Raw genomic sequence first — 13,284 nt, 5'->3', positions numbered from 1 at the left:
CCACGTTTACTTTAACATTAACAATTTATCATATTCCTAATGTGTTATGGAGTGTTTCACATTTTAGCCATTATAGTTTATATGGAGTGTATATAATAACATGGACAACAATCATTTGTTAATAAAACTGTTTATTTACAGGGTCACTGGATTCAGCCCTTTAACCTGTCACTACATCCATTTGCCATGCTGACAGCACCTCAAGCAGCAAGACATGCTTTGAAGCACTGTACGTATGGGAGCAAATTACTGGTTTGGCTTATTTTACCAGTTATAAGGAGTGACATATTATACACACACATCAATGTCCCAGCATGATGCCTCATGCAGGAGATATGTTTATAAATGTACCCCCTTTGAGAGCCACTAGCTAAAGCTTTGCGTGGCTGACGGCTCTCAGTCTTTGCTTTCACTGACAGTTCAGGTCCTCATTGATGATCAGGAACCAGTTAGAGTGGTTCCTGATAATGTGATCATTATTCCAAATATAAAAAGGAGATCACATGCAGACCAGAGGCTTCACTGAGAAAATAAGAGCCTTAGGGCCAGTGTCGATTAGGCTTTTGTTCACTTAAAGGGGGTTTTGGCACTCCCATATACAATAAGTCTATAGAAATGTAAAATTGCTTGAAGTAGGTCAAACGCAGGTAGGAAGATTGTCAACTGCAAATTTATTGAACCTATCAATGAATTCTAAATTAACACAACGGATGTCCAAACGATGCCATCAACTTCAAACTGATGTCATTTACACAAGTCCAAGGCCCTGAAGCTATGGCTTAACACTACCACATTCAAGCTGCAGTGTTATCTGTGTGCTACCTGTATTATTATGTTAGTGTCAGATACAACTCATAGTGTGTGAGGTCATGATTGCCCATGTTATCTTTATATGCTTTTCATCTTTTTAATAACCAGAACAGTAATATAATTAAAGCTTATTCAAGTTAAGGGCCTTACACACGGGCCAAATATTGGGCAGTATCGGCAAGTTCAATAGTACGGAAGCTGGTCTGACAGAAGAGGCATGACTGAAAAAAGCATCCAATTAGCACTCTCAGCCAGGGGCGCTCACTGGTGTGTTCCGGAGGAGGGCACACCCCCCCATCAGAACACAATAGCTCAGTGGGGGAGATCGCTGTACTAACATCGGATAGTTAGTACAGGATCTCCTCCTGATCTCTTCGGCGGATGGAAGGAAAAAAAACTAATAGTGTGTAGTAGGCTTTAGACAAAATAATATGTATTAAGGCAGGTACTTTCCGATCACTTGTCAGTACCTAAATGTGTCTTGTCATCAGCCTCCTGTAATCCCCTGTACAGCAGTTCTTAGACTGCAGGTGCTATCTGCATTCAGGGCCAGGCAGGGTTTGGCTGCTCTACCATTGTACAATTATCAGGCTGGAGCTGTGTTGTTGGCTAAGCTGTGTTACTGTTGCAGTGAAGGTCAATGGCCTGGGTGTACTGTTTAGTAGGGAAGTCGGAATCGGAAAACCTACTGGACAGGATTTTAAATTCTTTGAAAGATGAAACAGTTCTCATATATACAGTACAACTGTGTATTCGATTGGTTGGTTGTTTTGTTTGGAGCTTTAAGACTGATTCTCTGTTTCTCTGAAATCTTGACCACTGTGCAAAATGAAACACTGATGGAAAGCAGGCCTCGTTTTTAGATTTACCAAATACAAGCATGATAAAATACCCTTTTTTTTTTGTTTGCATAGTGATCATTTTTCATTTATTGAGTTACAAAGACAATTTTAGAAAGCATGTGAAGTAATTACTACAGTTCTTTCATTTCCCATAAAAAAAATATACTTGTATAATACCTTTTATATAGTATTTTATGTGCAGTCTTTGGCCTCTTTCATAGATATATATGCTTGTTAATGCATATACCAATTGAAGAAAATAGTGGATATGCAATGCAATACATACAACATGCAGATACATTCAAGAGGTCCAGCTGCATATGCATGATCTAAGCAACTTTAAACACATGATTATTGGTGCTAAGCATGTTGGTTGCAACATATTGGAAACTGATGACTGCATGGGATTTTCAAGCACTATAGTCTCTAGAGTTCACAGAGAATGCAAAAAAAGGAAATATCCCGGAAGTGGTAGTTCTTTGGGCGAATGCAGCTTTGTAATGACAGGGGTCAAAAGACAATGAGCAAGCTTGTTCAAGCTAAAAATAGGTCCAACTGCACAAATAACCTCTTTTTACTTCAATGACATGCAGGGAGCATGGGATCACCAAAATGGGAAAACTGAAGAATAGAAAAATGTTGGCTGATCTGATGAATCTCAGTTTCAGACATACAGACAGTAGGATCCTTCTCTGTTAGATGGGATATAGGATTACAGCATGAATCTGTGACTGACACATCTGCATAAATCATCTTTTTGCTATCATTGGGTTGGAAGGAAATACTTGAGCAACAATTCCAGTATTTTATTTAATTAATGAAAAATACAGGCTGTTCTGAAGTCAGAAGAGGCCATACCTAATACTAGAATGGTGTACCTTTATAAAGTGTCCTCAAAGCGTATACAATTTTTTTTTTTTTTTTTAGTAGGAAAGTCTACATTTTAAAATGCAATTCACAGTTGGTTGCCCCTTTGAATTGCCAAACGCAAATTGTTTTTCTCTAAGGGACCCTCCAAACCTATACCTGAGAGTTTCTGTGTGTATAGTAGTGGGCCCTTAGGGGTTCATTTTAAAACACACACTTAACTGCAAGGCATATATGTGAACTAGCCTAGTAAAACATACTGTAACAGGATTTTTACGTGAAATTCAGGCATATGCAGTCAAATTTAGAGTATGTTACTGCGGGAAAGCAAGCAAGTATGAATAGGCCCTAGATCAAAGTCCTGTTTTCTCTTTCAGGTACCAGATTTTGCAAGTACCTGGGTAGAAATGAAAATTATGTGACTGAAGATCAAAACCCAAATGTTCTAGCTATGGATCATCATGAACCTGTGAGTATTGGGCAGTTATTGTGGTGGCTTCATTCATAGTAAGTATATATATATATATATATATATATATATATATATATATATATATATATATATATATATATATATATATATATATTTATATAGCTCATTGTATTGAAAGGGAGTGAATGTCTTACAGAAGTAATTAAGGACAAATATACTGTTTATTTACTATGGTGTGCCCTCCAGTTATTGTAATTTTTCTTTCTTTCACCTGATTATATATACCTTGAGCAGCCTTGTAATGACATCCATTGCCTTGCATGTTCAGATATATTTAAAATGAAAGATATTTTGGCAAAAATATTAAAAAGGAAAAAATATCTTTGAAGTGTGCCATAACTTGTAGAGCAGCAAATATTATTCAGCAATTCCTGCCATTAAAATAACCTCTCATGTTAGGAAAAGAGTCTTTGGGGTTGATTTACTAAAGGCAAATAGGCTGTTCATTTTGCAAAGGAAATTTGTACTTTGTAAAGGAATTTACTCTTAGCTTACTGAATGAGGTGAAGCTTTGCTGACTTCAATCATCCAATCACATGCAAACAAAAATACATTTTTTATTTTCCTTGCACATAACTTGGTAATCTCACCACATTCACTAAGCTAAGGAAAAATTGGTAAGTCAGCCCCTTTTTCTGGACATTATACTGCTTGGTTAATATGTGGTCTTTGCAAGAGAAAAAAGATGTTATAGACATATAGAAGACAGTTGGATGTGCAAGCATGATCTACCTATAGGCACCTATGTCTTTCAGTGCAGTCCAACAACACATATGGTTGCTTGATGTTATGTAGAGGTGTGATAAAGAAAGTGGGAGGACCATTGAAAATGTTGGCTCTTTAGGGGTAAGATAATTGTGATTGACATTTGCCAACAAGCGCTAGTCGATACAATCTGCAGATACTTCATAAATGTTGGATCATCACCAATCTTGCTATTTTCAGTTGAAAAAGGTGACTAGTATCTAAGTATAACTTCAGGGCTGGACTGGGACAAAAATTTGGCCCTGGACTTCATTTAAACCAGCCCACTTTAATTTTGCAAACACGCACAAAAACAGTATATAAGCTATACACAATTGCACAAAAAAAACATAAATAAAAACATTCCACTGTAGGTAGAAATGTTTTATTTTTTTAAAACTCTTTATTTAGAGAAAAAGATGCATTCCAACACTACAGATGCTTTTACAATGACATGATCTGAATGAATGACTTACATCAGGGTCTCCAGAGAACCCCCCTTACATCAGGGTCCCCAGAGAGCCCTTCCTTACTTCAGATTCCACAGAGAGCCTCCTCCTTACATCAGAGTCCTCAGAGAGCCCCCTTGCATCAGGGTCCCCAGAGACCCCCTCCTTACATCAGAGTCCCCAGAGAGCCCCCTTACATCAGGGTCCCCAGAGAGCCCCCTTACATCAGGGTCCCCAGAGAGCCCCCTAACATCAGAGTCCCCAGAGAGCCTCTGTCTTGCATCAGGGTCCCTAGAGAGCCTCCGTCTTGCATCAGGGTCCCCAGAGAGTCTCAGTCTTGCATCAGGGTCCCCAGAGAGCCTCAGTTTTGCATCAGGCTCCCCAGAGAGCCTCCTCCTTACATCAGGATCCCCAGAGAGCCTCCCCCTTACATCAGAGTCCCCAGAGAGCCTCCCCCTTACATCAGGGTTCACAGAGAGCCTCCCCCTTACATCAGGGTCCCCAGAGAGCCCCTCCTTACATCAGGGTCCCCAGAGAGCCCTCCCTTACATCAGAGTCCCCAGAGAGCCCCCCACTTACATCAGGGTCCCCAGAGAGCCCTCCCCTTACCTCAGGATCCCCAGATAGTCCCTCCTTACATCAGGGTCCCCAGAGAGCCCCCTTCTTACATCAGGGTCCCCAGAGAGCCCCCTAACATCAGAGTCCCCAGAGAGCCTCTGTCTTGCATCAGGGTCCCTAGAGAGCCTCCGTCTTGCATCAGGGTCCCCAGAGAGTCTCAGTCTTGCATCAGGGTCCCCAGAGAGCCTCAGTTTTGCATCAGGCTCCCCAGAGAGCCTCCTCCTTACATCAGGATCCCCAGAGAGCCTCCCCCTTACATCAGAGTCCCCAGAGAGCCTCCCCCTTACATCAGGGTTCACAGAGAGCCTCCCCCTTACATCAGGGTCCCCAGAGAGCCCCTCCTTACATCAGGGTCCCCAGAGAGCCCTCCCTTACATCAGAGTCCCCAGAGAGCCCCCCACTTACATCAGGGTCCCCAGAGAGCCCCCCACTTACATCAGGGTCCCCAGAGAGCCCTCCCCTTACCTCAGGATCCCCAGATAGCCCCCTCCTTACATCAGGGTCCCCAGAGAGTCCTTCCTTACATCAGGGTCCCCAGAGAGCCCCTCCTTACATTGGGGTCCCCAGAGAGCCGCCCTTAAGAAACCTCAGAGAGCCCCCTTACATCAGAGTCCCCAGAGAGCCCCCCTTACATCAGGGTCCCCAGAGAGCCTCCTACTCACATCAGGGTCCCCAGAGAGCCCCCTACTCACATCAGGGTCCCATGAGAGCCCCCTACTCACATCAGAGTCCCCAGAGGGCCCCTCCTTACATCAGGGTCCCCAGAGAGCCCCCTTACATCAGGGGGCCCAGAGAGCCCCCTCCTTACATCAGAGTCCCCAGAGAGCCTCAGCCTTGCATCAGGGTCCCCAGAGAGCCCCCCTTTACATCAGGGTCCCCAGAGAGCCCCCCTTGCACCAGGGTCCCCAGAGAGCCCCCCTTACATCAGGGTCACCAGAGAGCCTTTGCATTACATCAAGGTCCCCGAAGAGCCCCCCCTTACATCAGGGTCCCTAGAGCGCCTCCTCCTTACATCAGGGTCCCCAGATAGCCCCCCTTACATCAGGGTCCCTAGAGAGCCTCCTCCTTACATCAGGGTCCCCAGAGAGTCCCCCCTTATACTAGGGTCCCCAGAGAGCCCCCCCTTACATCAGAGTCCCCAGAGAGCCTCTGCCTTACATCAGGGTCCGCAGAGAGCCCCCCACTTACATTAGGGTCCCCAGAGAGCCCCTCCTTACATCAGGGTCACCAGAGAGAGGGCGGGCAGTGAGAGATGATGTCATCTCTCTGCTCTCTTGCCCGTGCGCCCACCTGGCTCTCCCATGCTGTCTGCCCACTCTCTAGCTCCCCTGTGCTGCCTTCCACACGGCTGCAGAGAGGCCAGGTAGTTGGCCGTGGCACTGTGGTTGGGGACCCCTGGGACTTGGAGGTAATAGGCCCCAGATTTAGGGCTATAGCCGCAAAAACCATCCCCTAGCGACGCCACTGGCTGTCACTGAAACCGACCCACTGAGCCATCAGCCCACCAGGAAACTCCCGGCAGTCCCGGTGGCATGTACATGCCTGTATAACTTTAATCTCCCATCAGATTGACAGAGAAAGTTTCTATTTGCTGGCAGATTTTTCTTGATTTGTCAGATTGTTCCTCTGTACTTCTCAGATATGCAGGTTCTACTGGAGATGAGCATGTATCATCATCTTTCATGCAGCAGAAACAAACTGATTGTGGAAAAGTCTCTTTTATTTTTGTTTAGTGCATTAAATCCTACTTACAACGAAACTGCTGCAAGTAAATTTATTTGCTGAATTGTTTTGAAGTATTGACAAAATATTAGGTTGTAGGGTGATATAATATGCTTTACTTCACCTCATCTGGGTACCTCTTTCTTCAACTTTTGAAAATGTTTCAGTTTCTTACAATGGGAATCAGTATTTTAGGAGTGTTAATAATAGTCTGATGCTTTCTGAAGGTTGTAGTCCAGAAAACCTTTCTTTGCTCCTCTTCATTTACTAGTCTGGTACATATTTTCTGCTGAGATGATTCAGAACACTGATAATGTACCACCATTGACACTTACTAGGTTTCATGAATGTAAACTCAAAGCCCATTCACCAGTTCCCAATTTTAAAACAGGATTATGTGTTCCATAATGCTTGATGGTTTTCAGGCTGTCAGGTTATTTGACTATGGCAGGTAAAATTATAAAGCTGTCTGCAAAGTTTTGACACCCCTGGTTAAATACACATTTTGGTGAAAGGAAATTACCTGTAACACAAACTGACAGTTGCATATTGCAAAGCCTGAATGTGTTGAGGGGGAAATCAAGCAATTTTCTTTCTTTCAACCCGTGGCGGAAATAAAGAAAATTGGTTAACCAGTTACCAACCAGCCCATAGCCGAATGACGGCTACAGGGCGGTTGGATAACTCTGGGAGGGCGTACACTGATGTCCTCCCAGAAAATCGTTCCCGCGCGCCCCCCGGGGCGCGCACATGGGAACATCCTTGTTTGCCGGGTTCACGAGACCCGGCGCAACACGGATTGCGGTAAAGGGCCAATGACAGCAGCCCTTTACCTCGTGATCGCTCCGTCCAATGACGGAGTGATCACAAGTTTAAACAATGCTGGGTCATCAGGAGTTCATCACTCCTCTCCTCATACTGATGCAGCGTGAGAGGAGAGGAGAGCTATACGGTGCCAATCTGTAAGTGTTTTATATATTTTTTTTATATGTTTTATATATCGGTACCCAACAGTGCCACAGCAGTGCCCAACAGTGCCACAACAGTGTCATCTGTGCCACATCTGTGCCATCTGTGCAACATCTGTGCCATCTGTGCCACATCTGTGCCATCTGTACCACCTCTGTGCCACCAGAGCCACACCAGAGCCACACCAGTGCCACTACAGTGCACACCAGTGCCTCACCAGTGCCACCTGGGCCCATCAGTGCCACCTGTGCCCATCAGTGCTCATCTGTGCCACTGCAGTGCCACATCTGTGCTGCCTGTGCCCACCTGTGACGCCTGTGCCCACCAGTGCTGCCTGCGCCCACTAGTGCCACCTCTGTGCCACCAGAGCCACACCAGTGCAACCAGAGCCACACCAGTGCCACTACAGTGCACACCAGTGCCACACCAGTGCCACCTGTGCCCATCAGTGCCACCTGTGCCTATCAGTGCTCATCTGCACCACTGCAGTGCCACACCAGTGCCATCTGTGCCCACCTGTGCCACCTCTGTACCACCAGAGCCACACCAGTGCAACCAGAGCCACACCAGTGCCACTACAGTGCACACCTGTGCCCATCAGTGCCACCCGTGCCCATCAGTGCTCATCTGCGCCACATCAGCCTCACCAGCCACCAGTATGGCAAAAAAAATTTACAACCGAGGAGGCCTACCAGCGTCTAAGCATGCGCTATGAGAGCAGCGGGGAGCTCTCTGAGTCTCAGTCCGATTCAGATTCGGCCTATGAACCCGTGACAAGCAGCGGGTCTGATACAGAATCGGAAGAGAAATGTGTGCCTGTGAAAAGAAGGCGTTCTGGCGTGGAGTAGCAGCCTACTACCAGCAGCGCAGAGCCATCCACCTCGAGCGCAGTGCTATCCACCTCAAGAGCGGTGCCATCCGCCTCGAGAACAGTGCCGTCCACCTCAAGCACAGTGCTGTATACCTCAAGAGCAGTGCCACTGCAACAAAGGCCAGGCACCAGTAGGGTGTCATCTCAGCCCCAAAGGGATAGGGGCCATGCCAGCCTTCCCTATGCCCTTCAAAACCCCCGTGGCCTCCCCCTAATTCCGGAGCAGCAAATATCCCCCTTTTACCACCCAGCCAGGTATTCAGGTGAACACCTGTGATTTTGTCATGCTTGATTTTTTTCATTTGATTTTCACCGAAGACTTACTATCGTCCATTGTGGCCCAGTGCAACCTCTATGCACAGCAGTACATAGTAAGCAACCCTGGCTGTAGTTATGCCCGTCCCTTTTAGTGGAGAGAGCTTACCATAGATGAGTTCAAAATTTTCTTAGGCCTAACTTTTAATATGGGACTCACAAAAAAAAAGAAATGTACTCATATTGGTCAACCAACCCCATCCACCACATGCCACTCTTCTCATCAATTATTTCAAGATCAAGATACCTTATAATTTTGCGCTTGCTCCACTACAATGACAACACCCAGTGCCCTCCCCGAAGTGACCCAACTTTTGACAAATTATTTAAAATGCGGCCACTTCTAAATTATTTCTCTGAAAAATTTCCCCAGTTATATACCCCTGAACAGAATATCTCCGTTGATGAGTCCCTTGTAAAATTCTCAGGCAGGCTAGACATCAAACAGTTTATCCCCAGCAAAAGGGCCCGATATGGGGTTAAAATGTACAAACTTTGTGACCGAGCCACAGGGTACATTTACGCCTTCCGGTGTACGAAGAGTAGGACTCCCCCTGAATGTCCAGAGTATATTGGAGCCAGCGGCAAAGTTGTCTGGGAGCTTTTTTATCCACTCCTTGGAAAGGGGTACCACCTTTATGTGGATAATTTTTATACAAGTTTGCCCCTCTTCCGCAATCTTCACCAGAGGGACACCCCAGTCTGTGGTACCGTAAGAGCCAATAGAAAGGGCTTCCCGCAAAAACTAGTCAATGAAAGGCTACGACGAGGGGAGACGGCGTTTTTGCAGAACCAGGAGCTATTGGCTGTCAAGTGGAGGGACAAACGAAACATCCACGTGCTCGCTACATTTCATAATGATACCTACGTGGTAGTCTCCAGAAGAGACGGCCCAGTCCAGAAACCAGCTTGTATCTATGACTATAATTTGTTTATGGGGGGAGTGGACTTCAATAATCAGATGACTGAACCCTACCTTCCCACAAGAAAATCCCATCATTGGTATAAAAAAGTGTCCATTTATTTTTTCAGTTTGGCCATGTATAACACTTATGTTATTTACCAAAAATCTACTGAGACCCCCGTATCCTATCTGCACTACCAGGAACAAGTAATCTCCGCCCTTTTGTACCCTGAAAGGCCACCAGAAAATATTCGCTCTGATTCCGTGAGCAGACTCCACGAACACCACTTTCCTGACAAAATCCCCCACCCCGGGAAACAGGCCATAGAATTCAGAAGAAATGCCAGGTGTGCTCCAGAAGAGGAGTTAGAAGAGACACCACGTATTATTGTCCTCAATGTCCTTCCCAACCAGGCCTCTGTGTAGGAGAATGTTTCTGCCGTTACCATACTTCTCTACATTATTAGAGAAGTATGTTAAACGTAATTCTCATTTCCTGCCACACCCCTTATGCCACTGCACTGAACTGTATATACCTCTGCCTGGTCTGGAACCGACCCTGGCCTGTTATATGACCAAGCTTCTGCCTAACGCTAAACTGTACCTATCTCTGCCTTCTCCGGAACTGACCCTGGCCTGTTATACGACCAAGCTTCTGCCTAACGTTAATTGTACCTACCTCTGCCTGCTCTGGAACTGACCCTGGACTGTTTGACCACGTTTTTTGCCTGCCTCTTGGACTGATCATTTACCCTGCTATGCTAGTGGGAACACAGGGGTCTCACATATGTGAGGAGGTCCAGAAATGTTTTTCTGGATGAAGAAAACTCATGTTTTAGTTTTCTCTTTCCCAGATTTAGGGTCTGGAGACTCAGAGGCTTCAAAGAGATTTGGGTGGGAGAAGCCTCCACCCTTGTCCCCATTCTTTCCTGGCCTGCTACTTGGACCATGTTCCTGCTTGCTACAAGGGCCAATATTTTGGCACTGCTGGCAATGTCTCTACTTGCACTGACTCTGGACTGTATATGAACAGTATCCCTGCCTGTACTGACTATGGACAATATTCCTGCCTGCTGCCTGGACAATTCATTTCACTGTCGCTGACCACATCCCTGCTTGCTGCCTGGATCAGGGCTCTCCTCCAGTGCACAACTGCACTACTAAAACCACAGGTAATCTTTGTTTACCCTTTGCTCAGCAGAATGTATTTTAGGGTGTAATTCTTGGTATGTACATGCTATGTGTTAGAAATATGAAGGGCCTTCAAAAATGCGATAGATTGTAAGGAAATTAGATGTGTAATTTATGCTCCTAGAACGCCTGAATGTGCTACTTCAATGTTGAGCCTCTGCATGTGGCCAGGCTGTGTAAAAGTCTCACACATGTGGCATTGCCATACTCAGGAGGAGTAGCAGAATATATTTTGGGGTGTAATTTTTGCTATGTACATTCTATGTGTTGGAAATATCTTAGAAATGGACAACTTTGTGTAAAAAAATGTGTTCATTTTTTTTCCACATTTTCCGAAAACTTTTGGAAAAAAATGAACCGTTCAAAAGATTCATTATGCCTCATAGATTATACGTTGGGGTGTTTGCTTTCCAAAATGGGGTCAATTTGTGGGTGTTTCCATTTTCCTGGTGCTCCAGGGCCTTCAAAATTGTAATAGGTGGTTGAGAGATTAGATGTGTAATTTATGCTCCTAGAACGCCTGAATGTGCTACTTCAATGTTGGGCCTCTGTATGTGGCCAGGCTGTGTAAAAGCCTCACACATGTGGTATCACCATACTCAGGAGGAGTAGCAGAATATATTTTGGGGTGTCATTTGTGGAATGTACATGCCATGTGAGAGAAATAACCTGTTATAATGACAATTTGGTGTAAAAAAAATCTTTATTTTGCAAAGAATTGTGGGAAAAAATAACTTAAAAAAACTCACCATGCCTTTTACTAAATACCTTGGAATGTCTACTTTCCAAAAAGGGGTCATTTTGTGGGTATTTGTACTTTCCTGGCTTGTTAGGGCCTCAGTACATCAGGTGTGATCAGATGTGATCAATTTTCAGTGATTGGCACCATAGCTTGTAGACTCTATAACTTTCACACAGACTAAATAATATCCACTAATTTGGGTTATTTTTACCAAAGATATGTAGCAGTATAAATTTTAGCCCAAATTTATGAAGAAAAATTACTTATTTGTAAAATGTTATAATAGAAATGAAGAAAAATTCATTTTTTTACATAATTTTCGGTCTTTTTTCATTTATAGCATAGAAAATAAAAAACCCGGAGGTGATCAAATACCACCAAAAGAAAGCTCTATTTGTGTGAAAAAAAGGATGAAAATTTCATATGGGTACAGTGTTGCATGACTGAGTAATTGTCATTCAAAATGTGAGAGCTCCGAAAGCTGAAATTTGGTCTGGTTAGGAAGGGGGTTTAAGTTCCCAGTGGTCAAGTGGTTAATGTATGGTTAATTACTATTTTTCTGGTAGGAAATGTTAGGCAGTGTTTCCTAAACATGATATCAACCATGAGCTTCTCTAGTTTACACCAGATGTAGTTCCATGCATTTTTTTCTGCACTAAAAATGCATGCACAGTGTTTTTCATGTATTCCAATGGCTTTAGTTCACACCAGTGCAGTCAGTTCCAGTCAGTTTAGGTCCAGAAAAAAAATAGAACATGTTGCATTTTTTCTGCATAGAACTGTACTGGAACATAGCAAATTGTATCAATAATGCACTGGAACTGCATGTGGTGTGAACTGTAAGCAAAAACTGATCCGGAACGTATCCGAAGTACATTTTTTATGGTGTGAACTTGCCGTAAAAATGCATGCAGTGTTTTCAATATATTCCAATGGCTCTAGTTCACACTAGGGATGAGCCGAACACCCCCCGGTTCGGTTCGCAGCAGAACATGCGAACAGGCAAAAAATTTGTTTGAACACGCGAACACCGTTAAAGTCTATGGGACACGAACATGAATAATAAAAAGTGCTAATTTTAAAGGCTTATGTGCAAGTTATTGTCATAAAAAGTGTTTGGGGACCTGGGTCCTGCCCCAGGGGACATGTATCAATGCAAAAAAAAGTTTGAAAAACAGCCTTTTTTTGGGAGCAGTGATTTTAATAATTCTTAAAGTGAAACAATAAAAGTGAAATATTCCTAAGGTATGCCTGTAAAGTGGGGCATGTTTCCCGTGTTTACAACAGTCCCTCCACAAAATTACATTTCTAAAGGAAAAAAAGTAATTTAAAAGTACTCGCGGCTATAATAAATTGTCGGCTCCGGCAATACAAATAAAAGTCATTGAAAAAAACGGCATGGGATTCCCCCACAGTCCATTACCAGGCCCTTTGGGTCTGGGATGAATATTAAAGGAAACCCCAAACCAAAATTAAAAAAAAAAATTGCGTGTGGGTCCCCCAAAATTCCATACCAGGCCCTTCGGGTCTGGTATGAATATTAAGGGGAACCCCGTGCCAAAATTTAAAAGAAAAATGACGTGGGGGTCCCCCTCAAAATTAAGTCTTTATGTTCAACGCGTTTCTTGGACATGGTCTTCCTCATCAGGAACTAACAGACTTCTGTTGCTGCCATCTAAATAGAGTGACAAAATTTGTTTTGAATGAATAATCATGTCAATATAGCATAGTTTCACACATCATGCCA

General features: G+C 44.1%; 1 protein-coding gene across 3 annotated transcripts in view; it reads left to right on the top strand.

Moving 5' to 3' along the window:
• LG06H2orf80 (linkage group 06 C2orf80 homolog) overlaps positions 1-13,284 on the top strand; it is a 134,032-nt gene that overhangs the window by 107,241 nt on the left and 13,507 nt on the right. For all 3 annotated transcript variants that reach the window (XM_073633417.1, XM_073633416.1, XM_073633415.1), the window contains exons 7-8: positions 142-229; positions 2,897-2,988. In XM_073633417.1, the coding sequence (XP_073489518.1) occupies positions 142-229; positions 2,897-2,988 (180 nt within the window). The remainder of the gene's footprint in view (positions 1-141; positions 230-2,896; positions 2,989-13,284) is intronic.

Source organism: Aquarana catesbeiana, linkage group LG06, assembly GCF_042186555.1.
Source record: "Aquarana catesbeiana isolate 2022-GZ linkage group LG06, ASM4218655v1, whole genome shotgun sequence".
In the NCBI taxonomy this organism is placed as follows: domain Eukaryota; kingdom Metazoa; phylum Chordata; class Amphibia; order Anura; family Ranidae; genus Aquarana; species Aquarana catesbeiana.
The sequence above is the reverse complement of the archived record's forward strand: the minus strand, read 5'-3'. Positions and strand labels throughout refer to the sequence as shown.